We start from the raw sequence: 24,343 nt of genomic DNA on the forward strand, positions 1-24,343 counted from the left end.
TGGTGTCTGTTGTGAGGACTGAGACTCCTTGATCACTGACCCAGAGAAGGACATCACACAAGGATCTGCACCTTAGATGCAAGTGGCAAATGAGATCTGACGAGTTAGGGTTGGTGTACAGCATTATGTTTAGAGGGAGGAGCTCAAGACTAGGATCAAAGTCTTGAAATTGTGGCTAAGTCAGATCAGATACCCATCAGTGAGGAAGAATGCAAAGGACAATATCAGATCTGGTAGATTACCCCATTTAACCACAGTGGAGGGTTTGAGGGTATCCCTACAACTGACCACTGATTCTAATCTGGGCTTTACACTACCTCCCAAAATCAAATCTCCAACCCTCCACCAGAGTGACTTTCCTGGGGGTTGAGGTGGATTCCAGGGACCAGATTGCTTTCTTCCTTCTGGAAAGTTTTATTTATTTTTACCAATATTCGAACACTACCATAAAACAGGACCATCTCCACCAGGGAGAGTTCCTTAGGACCCTGGGTTTCATGGCCTCCCTTGATTCAAGAATAAACTTCTATAGTGAGTTTAAACTTGACATCTATACCCTAGAGTCTCATTCAAGACAAGAAACGGGTCCCAGGTCCTTCCTAACCGATGCCTCTGACCTGGCCTGGGGAACTCACTCAGGAGGAATGAAAGTGCAAGGTGGCTGATACAGCTCTTTGATGTGCACTGCCCTGAATGCAATTTAAATGATGGCAGTACAAAAAGCTCTAGTAGCTTTCAACGCAAAGAGGACACCAGTCACACTGATGATGAGAACAGACAATACCACAGTAATGTACATAAACATGGAGGTACTCGCTCCTAGTCTCTATGCTGGATGGTCATGCAGCACTGGGAGACAGCACAGAGTTGGGACTGATCCTTCTCAGTATCTGCTGGGGGCAGGAAACAAGTTGGCAGATTCATAGATCTAGAAGCAAAAAACACCAAATAATGCACCAGGAGGACTCCAATAAGTAGTTTTTCTTAAACTCCTAGTGGACATGCCAACATAAAAGGCAGGACATGCAGAACATAAAGCAATACAAATACCTACAGTAGTACTACAATTTACCCGGCCAGGGACCATAAAAATTCTATCCACATGGCCTAAGGAAATGATGCGTCCTTCAAAAATAAATCTACAAGCCCTACAACCACAGCATTTGAACATTCCCCCCACCACTCCCAACAGTACTCCTGGCACCAGAATGACTTCTATTAGACTCCAAAAGTTGTTTTATACTTCTATTCTTTTTGTAAACAAAAGATGGACTGTCTCCCAAAACTCTGGCTACATCAGGATTACCTGCAATGACCTTCCAGATAATTCTACATATAGCATGACTATCTACACTCATCTCTAAAGCATACATGTGCCCACATATGCCAACCTTGTTTAAGGTGGTGGGATTTGGAAATCCTACCTAATGTTCCATGTTTTGGTAATATTTTTTTTACATGAGGTTTGCAGATTATTTGTTTTTTATTGCTAGGGCTGAAGATTTTCATGTGCTGGAATTTGTAGATGCTTTGAGTCAAAGTACTTCTTTTTTAAAGTTTGTTGTAGGTGAACTAAGTACCAAGGTGCCTTTTTTAGATGGTAACATAATTTGGGACACTATTAGTAAAAGGTTTCTTAGCACCATACATAGGAAGGTTACATTTTGTAACAGTTATGTTCATTTTAAAAGTGGGCAGCCGAACTTTATTAAAAGTAATGTCCCTAGAGGACAGTTTATAAGAGCATCTCGTATGACGGTTGATGATTCTGCTTTCCTGTCAGAATTCGAGTTTACTAAGGGTCTTTTTTCTGATGGGGGTATCCTTCAGAGATACTTTGTAATGCAGCAGATGAAGTTACCAGTAGAAGGTATAAGGACTTTCCGGTCCCAGGTATGCTTTAGAGACGAGTGTAGATAGTCATGCTATACGTAGAATTATCTATGTTAACTGGAACGTCACTGCAGGTAATCCTGATGTAGCCAAAGTTTTGGGTGACAGTCTACCTTTTGTTTACAAAAAGAACAGAAGTATAAAACAACTTTTGGAGTCTAATAGAAGTCATTCTGGTGCCAGGGGTACTGTTGGGAGTGGTGGTGGTGGTGGTGGGGTGTTCAAATGCTCTGGTTGCAGGGCTTGTAGATTTATTTTTGAAGGCCCCATCATTTCCTTAGGCCATGTGGATAGAATTTTTATGGTCCCTGGCCAGGTGAATTGTAGTACTGTAGGTATTGTTTATATTGCCTTATGTTCTGCATGTCCTGCCTTTTATGTTGTTGTTTTATGTTTTATGAGTTCCAAAGTCTTGGTCTGGCGTCGGTTGCTGTCACCTCCTCCCTGAAGTCAGTGCAGCAGGGGTATATAAGATGCAGCCGACGCCATTTTCTTCAGTTTTTCTTGCCCCAGATGTCAGGTGCCCCTGAATAGGTAGGCAATTCAAATTGCTAATAAAACATACATAATAAAAGCAAACAACTTTCAGCTACTAGCAAATACTCCCCATAGGTAGTAAAGGGTAGAAGACATAGGTACGTACCAGCAAGTAAGAGGGGAAGGAGGGAGGGTAACCTGGACTGCAGCAGTGTATACACTCAAACATCTACATTTATGGTAAGTACAAAACTGTACTATGTTCATCGTGTTACACTGATGCAGTCATTACACTTGGGTAGAATCACAAAGCTGAGGTTGGGTGGCTGGTTCTATAAGGCATTAGGGGTGGCTATAAGGCCCTGCAGTATTGCAGTGGCAAAGCCAGCTCTGGATTTAGAGTATAGAGGCAGATGGTAATGCTTGGTGAAGGTATGCACAGAACTCCAAGTTGCTGCTTCCAAAATATCCTTGGTAGGTACTCCTCTGAGGTAGGCAGTTGAAGTGGCTGTTGCCCATGTGGAGTGAGATCTAATGCTGCTAGGTACAGGTTTCCCATGGTGTGTATAGCAGAAACATATACAATGTCCTATCCATTTTGAAATATTCTGTTTTGAAATGGCTTTTCCCTGTGCTCCTGCAGCATATGCTACCAATAATTGCTCAGATTTCCTGAAAGCTTTGGTTTTGTCCAAGTAGAAGCGTAACTGCCTGTGAATGTCCAAGGAATGCAGTAGTCTCCCCTTTATTCTGTGGTTTTGGATAAAAAGTTGGCAAATGAATAGTTTGGTTTAGAGCCACACTGGATACCACCTTTGGCATAAACATAGGGTTAGTTCTTAAAGACACCCTGTCCTGGTGGAAAATGAGGAAAGGTTCCACTGCCATTAGTGCCTGTAATTCTGTAACTCTTCGTGCTGATGTTATTGCCATGAGTAGAGCAGTTTTCCAAGAGATATATTTTAATTCTGCTGTGTTAGCTGGCTCAAAAGGAGGTAAAGTCAATTTTTCCAAAACAAAGTTGAGGTCCCAAGTTGGAGTAGGTGCTCTACGGGGCGGTCTTACATTTTTAGCCCCTCTGAGGTACTAACTTAGCAAAGGATTAGAGAAATTTGGTGGATCCGTGTTGTAATGAGCAGAGGCGTGGATCTTGATGGATGAGAAGGAGAGTCCTTTGTCCAGCATCTCAGTTAAATATTGTAGTATCTGAGGAATGTTTGGTCAAGGCTGTGTGCTTGGTTCCGGGCACAGAATCTCTTCCATTTATCCGAATAGGCTTTCCTGATACTAGACCTTCTGGCCTCCAGAATGACATCCATAACAGCTTTGGAAAGCGTCATTGCCTGCTTGACTAAGGAATCTTCCATGCAGCTAGGTTTAAGTTCTTTAGCTGGCTGTGTAGTACCTGATTGTTGTGACGAGTCAGCAGATGTGGGGTTTGAGGCAAAATCCAGGGTGGTCCTTGTGATAAGTTCTTTAATATTGGGTACAAGTGCTGGCGTGGCCAGTCTGGTGCAATCAGGATCATCTTTGGCTCTTCTTGCCTGACTTTTATGAGTACCTTTGGCAGGTGAGGTAGTTGTGGGAAAGCATATACTTGTAGGTTTTTCCAGCTGAATGAGAGGGCATCCACTTTCCATGCTTGCGGATGGTAACTCCTTGTGCAGAATTTCTGTAGCTGGCAGTTCATTGGGGATGCAAACAGATCTATGTCCGGGCTCCACCATTTCTGTGTTATCGTTCTGAATATCTATGGATTCAATTCCCATTCGTGGGGATCCATGATGTTTCTGCTTAAGTCGTCTGCCAGTGTTTTTCTCTCCTGGCAGAAATTGTGCTTGCAGATGAACTTGATAGTTTAGAGCTGTGTTCCACAAGGTCATGGCTTGCCTGCACAGGGGGTAGGAGTGAGTGCCCCTTTGCTTGTTTATGTACCACAGAACTATAGTGTTGTCTGTCATTAGTAGTAGTTGTCCTGGATGCAGCAGGTCCTTGAAAGCTATAAGTGCATTTTGTACAGCTAGCATCTCTTTTTGATTGATGTGAAGATGCCTTTGCTCTGCGTGCCACTTGCCCTGAATACAGTTGCCTGCCATGTGTGCTCCCCAGGCATAATCCGATGCATCTGTTGTCAGTGTTTGCCTGGCTGTTGGTTGAGTAAAAGGCTGTCCCTTGTTGAGGTGACAAGCTTGAGCCCACCATTGAAACTCCTGTCGAAGGCAAGGAATTAGTGGGTATAACTGTTTCCAAACTTTGACAGTGTTGAGACCATACATTCTTTAGGTACCATTGTAGTTTCCTCATATGCAATCTGGCATATGGAATTAGTAGTATGCAAGATGCCATGTAACCCAAGGCCTGCAGAATTTTTCTTGCAGGGAGATGAGTCTTTGTTGCCATCAATTGAAAGTATCGAGTCAGTTGTCCTTGCTTGTCTGGCGTGAGATAAGCCATCTGGGCCAATGTGTTCAAGCTCGCACCCAGGAATATTATCTCTTGTGACGGCACTAGTTTTGATTTCTTTTCGTTTACTGTGTACCCCAGGCAACTTAACTTTTTTACAAATGCCAGATGCTTTAGAAGAATGTTCTTGCTCTCTGCTTGAATCAGGCAGTCGTCCAAGTACGGATAAATTTGAATTCCTTACTGTCTGCAAAATGCAATTACTGGTTCCAGGCACTTTGTGAAGACCCTGGGCGCAGTAGATAAGCCAAAGGGCAGTGCAGAGAATTTGATAATGCATTGAACCAGCTATGAATCTGATGTATCTTCTGCAGTTTTGTCTGATAGGGACATGCAGGTATGCCTTCTTGAGGTCCAATGCCACGAGCCAAGCTTTCTTGCCCAGCATGGGAAGAAGCTGCTGTAGTGTCAACATTTTGAATTTCGGAACATCCAGGTAAGTGTTTAGAGAAGAAAGATCCAGAATGGGCCACCAGGCTTTGTCCTTCCTGGGAACTAGAAAGAGTCTTGAGTAAAATCCTTGTCCTTGTTCCTGTGGTGGTACCTTTTGAATAGCTCTCATACCCATGAGTGCCGTAATTTGTTTTTGAGCCTCTGCCCATTGATTTGGTGGCAGATTTGGCATTCCTTTTAACCTTGGCAGAGTGTGAAAGTGGAATCTGTAACCTAGAAATACAGTGTTGAGAACCAATTTGTCTTTGGTGATCATATAATAATTGTGATAAAAAAGTGCCAGTTTTCCTCCCAAGGGGGCTGCCAAGAGAGAGTTGTTTGGTAGCTGTAGCAGGAAGTCATTGCGGCTGCTTTTTATATGGTTGGGGCCTGTCTTCTCCTTCTTTCTGGCCTGATGCAACCCATTGTCGAGGCCTGTAAGGAACGTGTGGTTGACTTCTACCTCTTGGACGTCTGTATCTGCCCCTTAGAGGTCTGTCTAACTGGAAATGACCAATTCTTAGTTGGCCAAATTCTGCTAAATCTAGGAGGCCGAACCTGTAAGAAATCTTTCACCATTTGCATAGATTTTGCCTTATCCTCCATTTTCTTTAATACCTCTTCTGCCTTAACTCAACACATCCTGCTGCAAAGGTGCATCCAATAATTTTGCTTTAACATGGTCTGGTAACGTATGTTCTTTTAACCAAGCATGTCTTCTAATGACAGAGCCTGTAACGGCTGCTCTACAGGAGGCCTCTAAAGAGTCAAAACCACATTGCAAAGTATGTTTTCCCACCTGTTCAGCAGCATGCAATAAATCCTGCATTTCTTTAAAAGGAGGAGGATCTGAATCTGGAAGCATTTTTTGTTTCAACTGAGACCGTAGAAATTGCTGATATTTTAGCATGTGAAACTGGCAATTTAAGGCTCTCATTGCTAAAATTGCAGACGTGTATACTTTCTTTCCCCATGTCTAATGCTCTGGAATCTCTGTCAGAGGGAACTTGATTCTTGGCTGATGAGGCCTTAACCCCTTTGGGTCCCTGGGAAATAGTTTCAGGGTCAGCAACAGGACTTTTGTACAGAAATTTGAGAGACAGGGGCTCTGTAGCATCTGTCAAGTTTAACTGGGGCTGGAGGCAAGGAGTCAGGATTTTGGCTGGATTCAGTATACACATCATCCACAATATCTAACAATGGCGGAATAGCAAGGGGTCTGTGTTGAGGTAATAAAAGGAAGTCTCTGAGCCTTTTCTTGGATTCTGAGTAATCCTGGCCTTCCCAATGGAAATGCTCCCTCATGGTATGCAAGGTTTCCCCAAAGGAGTAGTCCTCAGGCGGAGAGGCTGATGGAATTGACTTCTCAGCATCAGAATCCTCATAAGGAGGTAAAGAATATCCTAGGTCTGAGGATGAATCTGAAGAGATGGACACCTTGGTGGATGAGTCCGTCTGCATCCTGTCTAAGCCTTTTATCAGGAGGGGGATGGGACCCCCTGATCAGAGTGATTAGGTCTTCGGCCATTTTGAGCATTCGTTTCTTAGGCATGGAGGCCTGTGCTGGAGAATGCTGTATTTGTTTTTTTTATTTTAAAGCTGGTTTAGACTTAGCAGAGGGTTTAATGCTTAACTGAGTAGATCTGAAAACACCCTCTCTGAAGCTGCGGGCAGCTCAGTTACTCCGGATCCCTCTGAAGAGTTAGTTTCGGTAGGCTGAATAACTTGTGCGTCCGAAGGCCCAGCCATCTCCATGTGGGAGTCAGAGGCGGCCTGTGGTTCTACAGAAGCGGTCGCCAGGGGCTGCAAAGGCGCCTCGCTGAAAACCGGAGAACTGGCGACTGGCCTAGAAGAAGCTTAGTCAGTTTTGGGCCTTGGATGCCTATCCATGTCTTTGCTCTTTTTATGTATTCCGGTCGTCGGAAGTTCCGACGGCATGGTATAATTGAATTTTCTACCAAAATAAAGTCGGGCAAAATCAAACAGATGTTTAATAGTGCGTTTGTTCAACCTAGCACAAAACTGACAACCAGTGATGTCGTGGTCTGGGCCTAGGCATGGGATACAATAAGAATGGAAATCCTTGCGAGGTATTTGCTTCCCACAAGAAATACAGTTATTAACTTTTACTGACATCGGTCTGAGGCAAGAAAAAGTTTTCCCCAACGGGGTACTTAGCTTTGTAGAAGACTTCGGTTCTGAATTCGGAAAGAAAATCTCAGGAGACGGCCAACCGGCACTTGCAAACCGCTTTTGCTTCGGGCACCGCGCGGCAAGAAAGACTGAAGAAAATGGCGTCGGCTGCATCTTATATACCCCTGCCGCACTGACGTCAGGGAGGAAGCGACAGCAACTGATACCAGACCAAGACTTTGGAACTCAGGCCGACTGGGGAAGGATAACCCAAGTGTAATGACTGCAGCAGTGTAACACGATGAACATCAGGCAAATATCTGTCTTGCCAACATGTCTTATTTATGTCAGCTACTATAGCTTTTTGTATTGCTATCATTTTGCTAAGATTGACGGGCACTGCCCTGAAAGAGCGGTAGCATCTCTGTGCTGGATGGGCATGCAGCTATGGAAAACAGAACAGGGTTGGGACTGAACCTCCTTGGTACAGGCAGGGAAGCAGGCATCCTTGGATCCAGCTCTGACGGAACTTTTGCACATTTGCAAAATGAACATCAGAAAGTACAGTTGTGTACACTTACCATAAATGTAGATGTTCGAGTGTATTCACTGTTGCAGTCATTACATTTGGGTAATCTGCTGGCAGGTTGCCCTCAGTCAGCCTGATTAACAAAGTCTTGGGTCCTCTGTCAGTTGCTGTCCCTTCTTCCATGATGTCAGGTCATCAGGGGTATAAAACATGCAGCCAACGCCATTACATCAGTTTTTCTTGCCCCAGATGTCAGGTGCCCCCCAAATGGGGAGCTATATATATATATATATATATATATATATATATATATGTATATAATTTAAAAAAAATATATATATATATATATACCTCCAAACAAAAGCAAATACACCAAAATGGCTTTTAAGCATAGTAAAAGAAAGAAGAGGTACAGTAAGAGAAAAACAGGGCTGGAGGGTGGGTAACTAGGACTGCAACAGTGAATACACTCTAACATATACATTTATGGTAAGTGTACACAACTGTACTATGTTCTTCGTGTTTCACTGTTGCAGTCATTACATTTGGGTAGATTCCCAAAGCTATGGTTGGGAGGATGAATTTATACAGCATTAGGAGCAGCTATAAGGCCCTGCAGGACAGCAGTGGCAAAGCCAGCTTTGGATTTACAGAAGAGAGGTAAATGGTAATGTTTTGTGAACGTATGAACTGAGCTCCAGGTAGCAGCTTCTAGAATGTCTCTGGTAGGAACCCCTCTGAGAATAGCTGCAGAAGTAGATGCAGCCCTGGTGGAATGATATCTGATCCCCTTGGGAACAAGTTTACCATGGTGTATATAGCAGAAATAAATAAAATGGCTTATCAATTTGGAAATAGTCTGCTTTGAAATAGCCTTTCCTTCTGCCCCTGCAGCAAATGCCACCAATAGTTGTACAGATTTTCTTAGAGATTTTGTCCTAAGTAAAATCCAAGTTGTCTGTGTACATCCAATGAATGGAGAATCAGCTCACCCTTGTTCTGTGGACTGGGAAAGAAAGCTGGCAGATGAATGGTCTGATTAAGAGTCACACTGGATATCACGTTAGGCATGAAAGATGGACTGGTCCTGACAGACACCCTGTCTGCATGAAAAAGAATGAAAGGCTCCACTGCCATAAGAGCCTGTAATTCAGAAATCCTTCTAGCTGAAGTGACTGCTAAAAGGAAAGCTGTTTTCCAGGAGAGAAATTTTAGGTCTGCAGTAGCAGCTGGCTCCAAAGGAGGGAATAGTGAGTTTTTCCAAAACAAAACTGAGGTCCCATGCTGGGATTGGCGCTCTCCTGGGAGGTCTTAAGTTTTTGGCCCCTCTGAGATGCTGCTTTAGCAAAGGATGAGAGAAGAGGGGAGGTTCTGTGTTGTAATGAGCTGAAATGGCAGAGGCATGGATTTTTATTGAAGAAAAAGATAGGCCCTTGTGAAGCATCTCAGTTAAATATTGCATAATCTGAGGAATATTGGGAATTGCTGTGCTTATTCCTTGTAACTGGTTCCAGGCACAGAATCTTTTCCATTTGTCAGCATAAGATTTTCTAGTACTAGGCCTTCTAGCCTCCAAAATAACACCCATCACAGGTTTGCTGAGGGATGCCAAGGGTGAAATTAGATGATTAGACACACTGCAAGATTCAAAGTTTGGAGCAGAGTGTGCAGAATTTGGTAGTTCTGCTGAGACAGTAGGTAAGGTGTCTGAGGCAGGTGCGACACATTGCACAGGATTGGGTACCAGTGCTGGCGAGGCCAGTCTGGAGCAATCAGAATCATTTTTGGTTTGTCCTGTCTGATCACCCACTTTCCAAGCTGCAAAATGCAATTACTGGAGCCAGGCACTTTGTGAAGACCCTGGGCGCAGTACATAAGCCAAAGGGCAGTGCAGAGAACTGTTAATGCAAGTAGCCTGCTTTGAAACGGAGGTATCTTCTGCAAGATTCCCTGAATGGGATATGCAGGTAAGCCTCTTTTAAGCCTAGAGTTACCAGCCAGGCATCTTTGCCTAGCATAGTAGTAACTGTTGAAGAGTCAGCATCTTGAATTTTGGAATGTCCAGAAATGTATTTAGAGTGGATAAGTCCAGAATTGGACGCCATGATTTGTCTTTTCTGGGTACCAGGAAAAGTCTTGAAAAGAAACCTTGTCCCTTTTTCTCTACTGGTACTGGTTGAATAGCCCCCATGTTCATGAGGGACAGAACTGGTTTCTGGGCCTCTGCCCACTGATTTGGGGGCAGGTCTGGCCATCCGTTTGGGATTGGCCACGTGTGGAAATGAAATCTGTACCCCTGGGATACTATATTTAAAACACATTTGTCCTGGGTAATAAGTTGCCAGTTTCGTGCATGAAATACCAGTTTTTCCCCCAAACGGGCGGCTAAAAGGTAAGTGCTTGGTTACTGTAGAGGGAAGTCATTGAGACTGTTTACCATAGGGAGGTGCCTTGATGTTTCCAGACTTGGAGGTGGAGGCACCCCATTGTTTTGTTCTAAAAGTTCCCAGTGACTTAAACCTGGAGCCTTTGGAATGTCTGGATTTGACTTGAGCGGCTCTCGAAGGGACTGGAAAAGGACCAGTTAACATGGTCTGGCAGAGTTTACTCTGAGTCAAGCATGCCTTCTTAGCACAGATCCAGTTACAGCAGTCCTGAGGCCTCCAAAGAATCAAAACCACATTGCAAAGTATGTTTTCCAAATTGTTCAACTGAATGTAATAAATCCTGTAAATCTTTATTTTCCACACAGAGATTAACATCATTTTCTGTTTAAGTAGTCCCATGATATGCTGTTGATATGTAAGCATATGAAATTGACAGTTTAAAGCCCTGATTGCCAAGGTTGCAGAAGGGTAAACCACCTTACCCCATCTATCCAGCGCCCTGGAATCTCTATCAGAAGGGGTAGGATTTTTAGCAGTAGAAGCCTTAATGCCCTTGGGACCCTGATAAATGGTTTCAGGATCAACAATAGGATTTTTGAAAAGGAATTTGTGGGAGTCAGGAACCCTGTAGTATCTGTCTGGCTTACAAGGAGCTGGAGGCAGAGAATCAGGAGCCATATTAGATTCTGAAAAAACATCAACAATGTCTAGAACAAGAGGTATAGCCAAAGGCCTATGCTGAGGAAGAAGAAGAAAATCCCCAAGTCTCTTTTTAGATTCAGAGAAATCCTGACTTTCCCAGTGGAAATGTTCCCTTCAGGTATGTAAAGTTTCCCCAAAAGAAAAATCCTCAGGGGGAGAAGCAGAAGGAATGAAATCTTCTGCATCCGAGTCCTCATAAGTAGGAATAGACAAATCCTGTTCATTAGAAGAGTCAGAAGAAATAGAATCCTGTTCAGAAGATTCATAATCAATGTCTTGCCTAGGCCTCTTAGATGGAGGGGGTTGGCTACCTCTGTTCAGAGTAATTAAATCTTTAGCCATTTTGATCATAATGTACGCAAAATCAGAACCGAAAAACTGTTCTGCAAACTCCGACCGACGCCTAAGCGTTCGTCGGTTGAAAGAGGCACAGGCCGAACAGGCTGCTACGTCGTGGGCTGGGCCTAAACAAGGCAGACAGTAAGAGCGGAAATCTTTATGAGGTATTTGTTTCCCACAGGTTAAACAATTGTTAACTTTTTCTGACATCGGCTGAGGCAAGAAAGAGTCCCCAACGGGTACTTAGCTTTAAGTCTTCGAGTAGTATTCGGTAGAAGTAATCTCTGGATCCGACCGCACTTGCAACAGCTTCTGCTTCGTTTCACGCTGCAAGAAAGACTGGGGAAAATGGCGCCGCTGATGCTTTATACCGAAGACCAACAGAGATGACGTCGGGTGGAGTGCGACATCAGCCGAAGCCGGACCCGGACTTTGGAATCCGGCCGACTGCAGGGCTGCCTGACGACAGGACAACCCACTTGTTATGACTGCAGATGCATCCATGAAGGACATATAGAATCCTGTTCAGAAGATTCATAATCAATGTCTTGCCTAGGCCTCTTAGATGGAGGGGGTTGGCTACCTCTGATCAGAGTAATTAAATCTTTAGCCATTTTGATCATTTGTTTTTTTAGGCATAGGGGCCTGCACATGTGGCCCAGGCGTCAGTTTTTTAGACATAGAATTAGATTTTACCCTTAGTTTTGAAGATGGCGTCGGCCTAATATACAAATCTATAGGCCTGAAAACACCCTCAGAAGCCGGTGCCTGCACAGTGGCTCTGGACCCATCTAAGGTAGAGACATCCGCGGGTTCCATAATTGAAGCATCTCGCGGCATACCGGATTCCAAATGGGTCTCAGTAGAGGCATGCGAATCAGAAGCAGCGGGTATTAGGGGCTGTGAAAGCGCCTCACTGAGTACCGGCGGACTGGCGACTGGCTTAGGAGAAGCGTCGTCAGCAGTTTTGGACCTCGACGGTCTGTCTCTGTCTTTTTCTTTGCGTTTTTTAGGTATTCCGGTAGTCGGATTGCTAACCAACGGCATTTCTGGATAATTAAATCTAGTGCCAAAATATTTAGAAGCAAAAATATACAGACATTTAATCGTGAGTTGATTAAATTTAGCACAAAACAGACAGCAAGGTACGTTGTGGTCAGGGCCTAGGCAAGGAATACAGCACAAATGAAAATCCTTATGAGGTATTTGCTTTCCACAAGTAATGCAATTAATTTTTAATGACATCGGTAAGGAGCAAGAAAAAGTTTCCCCAATGGGGTACTTAGCTTTTAGTTGAAGACTTCGGTTCTGAAACTTGAAAATGAAAATTTCAGGAGTTGGCCGACCGACACTTGCGAACTGCTTCTGCTTTGGGCACCGCGCGGCAAGAAAGGCTGATGTAATGGCGTTGGCTGCATGTTTTATACCCCTGACGACTTGACGTCATGGAAGAAGGGACAGCAACCGACGCAGGACCAAAGACTTGTTAATCAGGCTGACTGAGGGCAATCTGCCAGCAGATTACCCAAATGTAATGACTGCAACAGTGAAACACGAAGAACATCCATTAAATCAAAGGATTAAATTTTGCTTGTGACATAGATAAGACATGCTGGTAAGGCAGATAAGCATCTCACAGGATACCCATGCTCTGGTAATGTCTCCCCATCTGTGTGATGCACAGTCATCCCTAACCCTATTTAAGTGCAACCTTGAGCAATGGATGGGAAATCGGAAATTCATCCTGGGTCTGGCCCATGTCTCTGATAGACAGAGGCAGACAGTAATGCCTAAACTAACATACTCCTACAAATAACCACTAGAAGCTTTTTAACATACCCTCTCCTAATAAATGCACATGACACACAGGGACACAATTGGTTTGGGTTGCATGGCTAGGCTTACAAACTCCCTGGTGGTTGGACATAGGTTCATAGGTATACACTAAACTAAACTGGGCCTAGAGAACAGACGTCTTCGCCTTCCCTTAGAAAGGCCCCCACTGCCCTCTCTTTCCTCCTTTGCCTCTTATCTCCAGGATATCTCAGAAGACTATAGAGGACAGGCAGAGGTTTGTTTTACTATCCCCCTTTGTTCCAGACAGCACTTTTCCATTCTTAATAGCACAGCCAACGAGAAATCATAGATGCTGCCTCTAGGAGTGGATCTTTTAACACAGAACAGAGTACACTATTCACCCCTCCCATTTCGTCACTTAGAAGCCGGCAGGGTGGATGAAAGGATTATGACACCATCTAGAATCTAGGCCCTAGACAGTTTTGCTTTCAAGGTGTCTTACAAATCCTCAGAATGGCCAGGATATCAGTACCAGACAAGCATACATTTTCAAATGGGTAAATTTCAAACTGGTGCATGACCAAGGGACAACAGCTTCTAACAATCCAGTCTGCTACAAGTCCTCAGCTATCTAAAAGAGCTTTACAACTCTGATGTCTCTTATGATTCAGTAAAGGTACATGGCTTCGCTATCTCACACTGCCTGCCAGTTCACTCTCCAATTTACTCGTACACTACCATGAAACAGTTCCTTATAGATACCATACATTGAAGGTCTCCAAGGAGGACAACTGCTCCCCCTTGAAATAATTTTTGTGTTTTTGTCATTTTTTTGTGTTGGAAAAAACTCACCCTACCTACCTTTCAGCCTGCTGACACAACTGGCCTGAAATTCATTCCCTACAATACTGCTCTCTCCTGGTGGCCTCACTTAAGCCACAGCACTATGGGGCTAGTAACCTAGACACAATATTTTCAATCAGATGGTGGGGCCGGTGGAACACAAGAAACAAAAGGAAGCCTCTAGATGTTACAGATAACTAGAACACTATACAAGCTTTAGCTACAGCATGCAAGATGCTAGTCTATACTGTGCACTCAGGAGAGGCTGAGGATATATAGCTACTGCACACAAGTTTTCTGATGTTCTTCTTGGACCCAGGATACAATTATGGAGGCTATACAAAAAAATAAAACACAGGTATGGCCGAAAGTCTGGATGAAGCAACATTAAGTTGTGAAAGTGCTTACCGTTTGTCTTCTGCAATAAAGTACAGTGACTGATTTCCAGTGTGCAACTTTGGTGCTTTAATTTACTTTTGCTGTTGTTGTGTGTTTTGGGCACCTCAGTGTACCTGCAGCCGTTTGGTTTTTGCATCTTCACATTCAGGGAGAAGCCTGGATTGTAGCTGAGCTCAGAAGGAGTGACTGATGGGAAGATTTTATATTTGGCTTCTAGAATGGGCTTAAACATAGATCTGGCATAAGGAAACACTACTTGTTACATACATCTGTATGCCACTGTTGCTACATTTCTAAGGACTGTACATGAAACATTACTCACTGGGATTCCACTAAAGATGAGCAATGCTGAGTTAGACAACCTAGTTACCTCAATACAAAACTAACTAAATATAGATTACTTCAAGGAAAGGATGTTCAGCCAGGGCTGTGGGATAGAGGTACAAGGCCCTGACTAACACAGAGGCAACACAGTTTTGATTAGTGGCTGGGGGGGGGGGGCATGTGCAAGGTGCAAAGGGCACACTAGAGTGGCTGTTTTCCTGGTGAAGTCCAGGAAAACAATTTTGTAGGTGTTACTGAGGGTGGGTGGGGCATCCAGCTGACATCAGCCCCTTGTAAAGGTGATGGGTGATTCAGCACCGCTGCCCATGGCACATCATACCCTTGGGGATACTACTGGACACACACGCGCGCGCACACACACACATGGCGGGGGGGGGGGGGCTACAACAAAAAATACTCCCTGGCAGGAGTAGGATGCTGCACCAGGGTTCTTGATTTCCACACTGGCCCTGAACATGTGTAAGGAACAGCCCAGAACCAAGCAGGTCTTTTACAACTGATGAATGAAGAGAGGAAATAGTGGCAGCTGTCAGCTGCTGGCAGCCAAAAACATAAAAATAAGCAAAGGAAAGGATGCATGGGTCCCGAAGTGTGCTTCTAGAAATAGCAGTGAAAAGTAGTTTTACAACAGGTATAAAGAGAACAGGAGGAACTGCCTGTGATGTGAAGTATGCTACCAGAAAATGTTGCAAGCAAAATTTTGCAATGGGTTTGAATGGAATCTGGGACAGACAGAACACACAAGAGGAGCTGAGGAATTTTTGGGGAAGATGTGCCAGTGCTCAATGCAACTAGTAAACGTTTGTGATCATAATACAATTTAAACTACATAAAATATATTGGTGAGAAGAAACAAGAAAAAGAGCCCCAGAAGTTTATTTTAATACTTCTGGATGAAAGTTTTGGCAAATTTCCAGTGACTGAAAAGATGCAATGTTCCCAAATTAGAGTTGCAGGTTTTTTTTCTACTGACTGACTAATGTCACAAAGGAAATACATAATTAAATACTCACAAGGATAACACACTGCACTTTCATTTTTTGAGGGGCAGGTGTTGTACTTATTATTTCAGGAAAAAACATTTAAGAATGATGACCCCCAAGGTTCTGGCACTTCCACAGTCAGTCTTCACCATTTTTAGTATTTTTACGCCACCTCAGACATAAAAAAATCACATTAAGAAGTTTTCTTATTTTTTTTATTTAAAAAGCTTTTCACATCATACCAAAAATATATTCAAGTTGTGCACAGTAATGTTCATGAAACAAAGAAAAAAACATCTGGACTGGAACTTTCCATCACCTGATACCAAAACAAACAGTAGTGCACAGATTCAATGTCCAAATATTTTAGGCATGAAACTCTGGCTTTAATAACCATTTATCAGCCCAGGATGTATTTGGTCATACTGCATCAAAAGTCTTAAAGTAACGTGTAGAAATGTTGCAATTTCTGCTCTGCTTACAGTTCATCCCTGCTCCTGCTGGACAGTTGTGTTGAGTGCTCTTCTATAAATTTACTTAGGCCTTCTAAATCTCTGTTCTGACCTTCAAACTTGACTGGGTTGTTTTTGTTCTTTGCAGGAGCAAAATAAATAGTGGGAAATCCTTCTGCTTTGTATTTATCATTGGGTATGTCATTGGCAGTGGCATCCATCTTAGCAATAACCAGATTCTTTTCATTCTTGTACTTCTTACCCAGGTCAATATATACAGGCTCTAGTTTTTTACAATGGCCACACCAAGGAGCATAGAATTCGATGAGGACATCCTTCTTTTTGTCCATTACAATCTCATTAAATGTTTTACCTACAACCACTTTTACGGTCCTTTGTTGCTTTTTGGTATTGGCTGTGACTTTACGACAGGCTTCAGTTTTCCTAATGAGACAAATGCATATGCATTAAAAGGGATATTGTTTCAAGGTCACAAAATGTGCAAAGCAATGAATAAGTTAAGATTTACTATTCAGACCTAAAATACAAACAGCAAATTATTAGTCTTTCAAAATCTTTGAACAAGGAGTCCATTTCTGAGGCGAACTTGAATACACCATCAAAGAAAATGCTAGTAAGTACACAACACAAAAAGTAAAAATTTCACAAACTATACATAAGGTGGCACTATGCAAATTTCCAAGCAGAACAACCATGGCCCTGTAACATGCAATTACGATTTTTTTTTTTTGTTCCTCCTGCAGACAGTCACCCCTCCTATGCTTCAACTAGCCCATTTGTTTTCTGTGGGCAAAATACAGTCACAGGATGCTATAATTAAGGCCATCAATGCCCAGACACTCTCTTTCAGAAGCCTGAGTGAATGGAAGTCTGGCTTATGTACTTCCATGCATGTCAAATGCCTGCTAGAGCATGGCTGGCTCATCAACTTTCAGTTCCACAGCATACTGAGCTGTAATCCCCATCTCCAAGAGAACAGCCTTTGCCAGATGCTCACATGCACACTCTCCTGCTAGCTACGTCAGCACTCAGGTTCCTAATCAATCCCAGGATGCAGTCAGAGCATTACCACTCTGACTCAAAACAAATAGGACAGCTATACATTATATTAAAAATATCCCAATTCTCCATTTCTCATCAAAAGACCACAAAAAAGCTCTGACGGGGTTGAAGTGCATAGGTGGCACTGTGACGCAAGCCTAAGACTGTAACTATTAAAAAAGGGAAGAAGCATCTGGACACCTCTTGACTGAGATGTTCCTGATGATACATACATTCTAATCCTATCAGCTAAAATAAAACAGAACGCCCCTTGATTGGATGTACCCCTTGATTGGATGTAGGATTTGGGTTTATGCTTGCCATTGATCACAATCTGGTACTTACTAGATCTTGCACTGGGGAATGAGTATAATCTGCACAGTGCTAGTGCACACCATGACATCATAGGCCAAGCTACATTAAGTGTCCCTAGCCCCTGAACCCTCAAAGTTCACAGCCAGTCCCAAGAAAGCACAATTCCTGTATGTCAAGAATCAGCTAACACTTGACATATACACTATCAAGTTACTTACAAGTATATACTTACCAGAGTTATAGTGAACTGCACAAGTGAAACCGTATGGAGGGACCACCCCCCCTATCCTCCAGCGAGTGCACACACAGAGACACAGCGATGGTAGTACAGCACATATAACTTAACAAGGAGGGTCGTTTCATAGATCTACTGATATGTTAAAACTAACTTTGAGGATCCTCTTTGATGGATCATATGACTGCATTGAATCCCATGCAATAAACCGCCACAGTGGGAACAGTAACAGGGCAGGCCACTGACCAAAGAGTTAGAAGAAAGAATCCTGAGGCAAACACACTTACCAAAGAAAGCCAGACTTCCATAGTGACAGTCTAAACAACAATGTTTGGAAACAGTGTGCACCAAACAGCAAGTTCTACAAACACAGATGAGGAGGGGAAGTAATTTCTGAAACAAACACTGGAAGAGTCACACCTCTTATAGGCTGGTCTTTGACCACATCATTTCTCAGCAACCACTTAGCCACCAGACAGCAGGAGATAATGTAGAGGTAAATTTAAGTTTGTTTTTGCAGCTGTAAGTCCTTCACTCCCCAAACAGAAGAGCATCTGTTCTGTGTTCCTGAACTGGTGGACTAAATACAGGTGTAAAGAGAACTAACACCGAACCAGAACTGTATAATAAACTTCCATCTCTAGCAAAGAGAAAAGGAAGAAGAATGGACTTGATCAAGCACAGTATGCAAGCTCCTTTGAGGGGGAAGAGATTACTCCTGAGCGATACCCAATATGGTTTCTTACACAAGAGTCTGAAAAGTATAACTGTATAACAATTTACTGTAACAGAAAATTTCAAAGTAAAGCGGTGCTGCTATAGTCCTTACTACTGGAACTTCCAGCACAGAAAGCTTGATGTCTGTCACACCTTCTGTGGCTCACTTCTCTTCAGCATGATATCTCGTCTCTCAGGGAAATCAGGACACTCCCTATATGAAGTCGACATCCACCATTTTCCATTTGAGCTTTCATGCCCAGGATGATCAAATAGTATCCACCATGCTAAACCAACAAGGGCTTACACAACCTGTTCAAACAAGGGAAAAAAGTGTAGTTCAAAGCTTTAGAGAAACAGTGCTCCCATTTTGCCTCTGATCCTTTATACATCCTCCTAGTTAACCTTATTCTTACATGAGGGAATGCTTCCATTGCCCCACTCAAAATCCCAAACTGCTCTGTTGACTGCCTTCTCTGCATCAAGACCCAATAGCAATAATGGATATTCTTGCACTCTTCTTCACACAGATCATCACTGTTCTATTTATGTGGAAAGCCTTCTCAGTATTGTAAGACTGGCCCAATTAAAAAAAAAATATGATATAATTTGTTTAGGGATTCTATCTGAAATGTAACTGCCTCTCTTTCTTTCTTAGGGATGGGCATGTCCTAAAACATCTTACAGGTTTCTGACTCTGCTAAACTGCACAATCAGCCATTGCTAACTAAGCACAATAAAGTTCTCTCCAAGGGGGTACCTGACTGACTGAACTCCAGAGCAGGCCAAACAATGCTGTACTAAGGACGCACCAAGAAATGGTACATATGCTGACGCTGGGAACTGCTGCATGGTAAATCTAAAAGAGAGCAGGCAGAGGCTAACTTTAAAAAGTTAACAACCTGCTGTCCCCAAGGGTCAAAAGTTGACCTATTCTAGAAGGAGCAACAGCAGTGAGATTTAGAAGCCAGGCTCAATGTCGGACCTTCTGCAGAGGGAAGTCCCAGTAAAAAGGATCATCACAAAAGTGAGAACATTTCCAAGATCTTTGGAATAGACATGAAGACCAAGAAAAAGTACAGTTGTGTACCTACCATAAATGTAGATGTTCGAGTGTATTCACTGTTGCAGTCAATTACACTTGGGTTATCCTGCTGGCAGGCTACTCGCAGTCAGTCTGAATTCCAAAGTCCTGGTCTGGTGTAGGTTGCTCTCGCCCCTTCCCTGACAGTGTGTCAGGGGTATACAAGATGCAGCAGACACCATGTTCTTCAGTTTTTCTTGCCCCAGATGTCAGGTGCCCCCAAGAAGGTAGGCTATACACATTGCTTATAAAAAACATACACTAAAATAAACAATACCTTCATCTACAAGCAAATACACCACATAGGTTGTATAGGATAGAGAAGTACAGATAAGCCCCAGCAAAGAAAGGGGGATGGTGGGTGGGTAACCTGGACTGCAACAGTGAATACACTCGAACATCTACATTTGTGGCAGGTACACAACTGTACTACGTTCATCGTATTTCATTGTTGCAGTCATTACACTTGGGTTGAATCCCAAAGCTGAGGTTGGGCGGCTGGGTCTAAATAGGATTAGGAGTGGCTATGAGGTCCTGCAGAACTGCAGTGGCAAAGCTTGCTCTGGATTTAGAGTAAAGAGGTTAAGTGGTAGTGCTTGGTAAAAGTGTGCAGTGAACTACAAGTTGCAGCCTCTAAAATTTCCTTGGTTAATACTCCTCTGAGAAAGGCTGCTGATGTGGCTGCTGCCCTGGTTGAATGTGGCCTAATGCCCTTAGGCACTGATTTGCCATGCTGTGCATAGTAGAATGCAGTGTCCTATCCATTTTGAAACAGTCTGCTTTGAAATAGCCTTTCCTTGTGATCCTGCAGCATATGCCACAAAAAGTTGCTCAGTCTTTCTGAAAGCTTTAGTTTTGTCCAAGTAGAAGCGTAGCTGCCTGTGTATGTCCAAAGAGTGCAGAAGTCGCTCCCCTTTATTCTGGGGATTTGGATAAAAAGTTGGCAAATTAATGGTTTGGTTAAGAGCCACATTGGATACTACCTTTGGCATAAATGTTGGATTTGTCCTTAGAGAAACCCTGTCCGGATGGAAAATGATAAAAGGTTCCACTGCCATTAATGCCTGTAACTCTGAGACTCTTCTTGCTGAAGTTATTGCTAGGAGCAGAGCAGTTTTCCATGATAAGAATTTTATCTCAGCTGTATTGGCTGGCTCAAAAGGAGGCAGTGTGAGCTTTCCCAAGACAAAGTTGAGGTCCCATGTAGGTATCGGTGCTCTCCTTGGGGGTCTTATATTTTTGGCCCCTCTGAGGTACCGTCTTAGCAGTGGATGTGAAAAAATAGGAGGTTCTGTATTGTAATGAGCTGAAATGGCAGAGGAATGGATTTTAATTGATGAGAAGGATAGGCCTTTGTCCAGCATCTCAGTTAGGTATTGTAAAATCTGAGGAATATTTGGAACAAGCGGTTCAAGTCCTTGTGCCTGGTTCCAAGCACAGAATCTCTTCTAATTTTCTGCATAAGATTTTCTGGTGCTGGGCCTCCTGGCTTCCAAAATGACATCCATAACTGCTTTAGAGAGAGGTGTGTTCTGAGTGGTTATATTATTCGCCATGCAGCCAGATTTAAGGTTCTGAGTTGGCTGTGCAGGATCTGATTGTTTTGTTGGGTCAGAAGATGAGGAATTTGAGGTAAAGTCCAGGCTGGGCCTTGAGACAAGCTCTTTAGGATTGGGTACCAGTGCTGGCGTGTCCAGTCTGGGACAATCAGAATCATTTTTGGCTTCTCTTGTCTGACCTTTAGGAGTACCTTGGGGAGGAGAGGCAGTGGAGGAAAGGCATAAACCATCAGGGTTTTCCAGCTGAATGATAGAGCATCCACCTTCCATGCTTGAGTGTGATAATCCTTGTGCAGAATCTCTGTAGTTGGCAGTTGTGAAGGGAAGCAAATAGATCTATGTCTGGGCATCCCCATTTCCTTGTTATCATGCTGAAGACTTGTGGATCTAGTTTCCACTTGTGAGGGTCCATGAGGTTTCTGCTAGTCTGCCAGAGTATTTTTCTTTCCTGGCAGAAATTGTGCCTGCAGATGTACTTGATAGGTCAATACTGTGTTCCACAAAGTCATGACTTGCCTGCAGAGGGGGTAGGAAAGTGTGCCCCCTTGCTTGTTTATGTACCACATGACTATAGTATTGTCTGTCTTTAGCAAAAGTTGTCCTGGATGAAGTAGATCCTTGAAGGCTGTCAGGGCATTCTGTACAGCTAGCATCTCTTTTTGATTGATATGAAGATGCATTTGGCCTGTGGGCCACGTGCCCTGAATACATTTTCCCGCCATGTGTGCCCCCCAGGTATAATCCGATGCATCTGTTGTTAGTGTCTGCCTGGCTGTGGGTAAAGTGAAAGGCTGCCCCTTGTTGTGGTGACAGGCCAGTGCCCACCATTAAAACTCTTGTTGCAGGCAGGGAATGAGAGTAATTATTGTTTCCAGGCTGTGGCAATGTTGAGTCCAAACACTTTTTAAGATACCATTGTAGCTTCCTCTTATGCAGTCTTGCATATGGAATTAGCAGGATGCAGGATGCCATGAAGCCCAAAGCCTGCAGAATTTTTCTTGCAGGTAGCTGGGTCTTTGTTGCCATCATTTGGAAGTAATAAGTCAGTTGCCTTTGTTTGTCTGGCGTGAGATAAGCCATCTGGGCAGTTGTATTTAAGCTTGCACCCAAGAATATTATCTCTTGAGAGGGCACTAGTTTTGATTTCTTTTTGTTTACTGTGTACCCTAGGCAAATTAGTAATCTTTTTACAAACGCCAGATGGTTTAGTAGAATGTCCTTGCTCTCTGCTTGAATAAGGCAGTCATCCAAGTAGGGATATATTTGAATTCCTTTTTGTCTGAAAAATGCAATTACTGGTGCCAGGCATTTTGTGAAGACCCTGGGTGCAGTAGATAAGCCAAAGGGCAGTGCAGAGAATTGGTAGTGCATTGAGCCAGCTATGAATCTGAGGTATTTTCTGCAAGATTGTCTGACTGGGACATGCAGGTATGCCTCTGAGGTCCAAAGTAACGAGCCAAGCCTTCTTGCCCAGCATGGGTCTTAGTTGCTGCAGTGTCAACATTTTGAATTTTGGAACGTCCAGGAAAGTATTTAACAGGAAAGTATTTAGAGCAGACATGTCCAGTATTGGTCTCCAGGCTTTGCCCTTTCTGGGTACCAAGAAAAATCTTGCGTAAAATCCTTGCTCCTGCTCTTGCTGTGGTACTTTTTGAATAGCCCTCATGTCCACGAGAGCAGAAATTTGCTTTTGTGCCTCTGCCCATTGATTGTGTGGCAGGTCTGGCATACCTTTTTTCCCTTGGGAGGGTGTGAAAGTGGAATCTGTAACCCTGAGAAACAATATTCAGTACCCATTTGTCCTGGGTGATTATGTGCCAATTTTGTGAGAAAAGTGCTAGTTTCCCCCTAAGGGTGCTGCCAAAAGGTAAGTGCTTGGCATTGGTAGTGTGAAGCCATGGGGACCGTTTCCTATATGGTTGTGATTTGTCTTCTCCGCCTTTAGAGGCTGAAGCACCCCATTCTTTAGGTCTGTATGAGCCTTGGGGCTGAGATCTGCCTCTTGGGCGTCTGTATCTGCCTCTTTGTGACCAGACACTGGAAAGGACCAATTTTTAGAAGGCCAGTTCCTGCTAAATCTGGGTGGCTGAACCTGTAAGAAATCCTTTACTGTCTGCATTGATTTTGCTTTATCCTCCATTTTCTTTAACACCTCTTCTGCCTTAACACCAAACAAAGTATCACGCTGTAATGGAGCATCCAATAATTTTGCTTTAACATGATCAGGTAAACTCTGTTCCTTTAACCAAGCATGCCTTCGAATAACAGAACCTGTAACTGCGGCTCTGCAAGAAGCCTCTAGTGAATCAAAACCACATTGCAAAGTATGCTTTCCCACTTGTTCAGCTGCATGCAATAAATCCTGCATTTCCTTGTTTTCAGGACATTCAGAGCTTGTCAGCATTTTCTGTTTTATCAGAGACATTAGGTATTGTTGATATTTAAGCATGTGAAACTGGCAGTTTAAAGCCCTTACAGCTAAAGTAGCAGAGGTGTAAACTTTTTTCCCCATCTATCCAGTGCTCTAGAATTCCTATCAGAGGGAACAGGGTTTTTTGCACTGGAAGCCTTGACCCCTTTGGGACCCTGAGAAATAGTTTCTGGATCAGCAGCAGGGTTTTTATAAAGAAATTTATGTGAATCTGGAACCCTGTAGTACCCATCTGGCTTAACTGGTGCAGGGGGTACAGAATCAGGAGACAGACTGGATTCAGAAAATACATCATCTACAATGTCTAGCACAGGAGGGATAGCAAGAGGTCTGTGCTGAGGCAATAAAAGAAAGTCTCTGAGCCTTTTCTTGGATTCTGAATAATCCTGGCTCTCCCAATGGAAATGCTCCCTCATGGTGTGAAGGGTTTCCCCAAAAGAGTAGTCCTCAGGAGGAGAGGCTGAAGGGATAGACTCTTCAGCATCAGAGTCCTCATAGGGAGGAAGAGAATATCCCTGTTCTGAAGAGGTATCAGAAGAAATAGAAACCTGGTCAGAGGAGTCATAGTCAGTGTCTTGCCTTTTATCAGGAGGGGGATGGGAACCCCTGATCAAAGTAATTAGGTCCTCGGCCATTTTAAGCATATATTTCTTAGGCATGGATGACTTGTCCAGAAGAATGCTGTACTTGTTTCTTTGTCTTTAAAGGTGTTTTAGACTTTGCCTTGCTGCTGAAGTGGTCTTGATAGTAAGCTGTGTAAGTCTGA

General features: G+C 43.4%; 1 protein-coding gene across 1 annotated transcript in view; it reads right to left on the reverse strand.

Annotated features, from left to right (window-relative positions):
• Positions 1-15,978: 15,978 nt before the first annotated feature.
• PDIA4 (protein disulfide isomerase family A member 4) overlaps positions 15,979-24,343 on the reverse strand; it is a 255,470-nt gene continuing 247,105 nt past the window's right edge. The window contains 2 exon segments of the mRNA XM_044065584.1: positions 15,979-16,562; positions 16,565-16,618. Of these exon segments, the coding sequence (XP_043921519.1) occupies positions 16,201-16,562; positions 16,565-16,618 (416 nt within the window). The 3' untranslated portion in view covers positions 15,979-16,200.

The sequence above is a fragment of the Protopterus annectens genome, chromosome 3.part0 (assembly GCF_019279795.1).
Source record: "Protopterus annectens isolate FY-2018-M chromosome 3.part0, PAN1.0, whole genome shotgun sequence".
Lineage (NCBI taxonomy): Eukaryota > Metazoa > Chordata > Ceratodontiformes > Protopteridae > Protopterus > Protopterus annectens.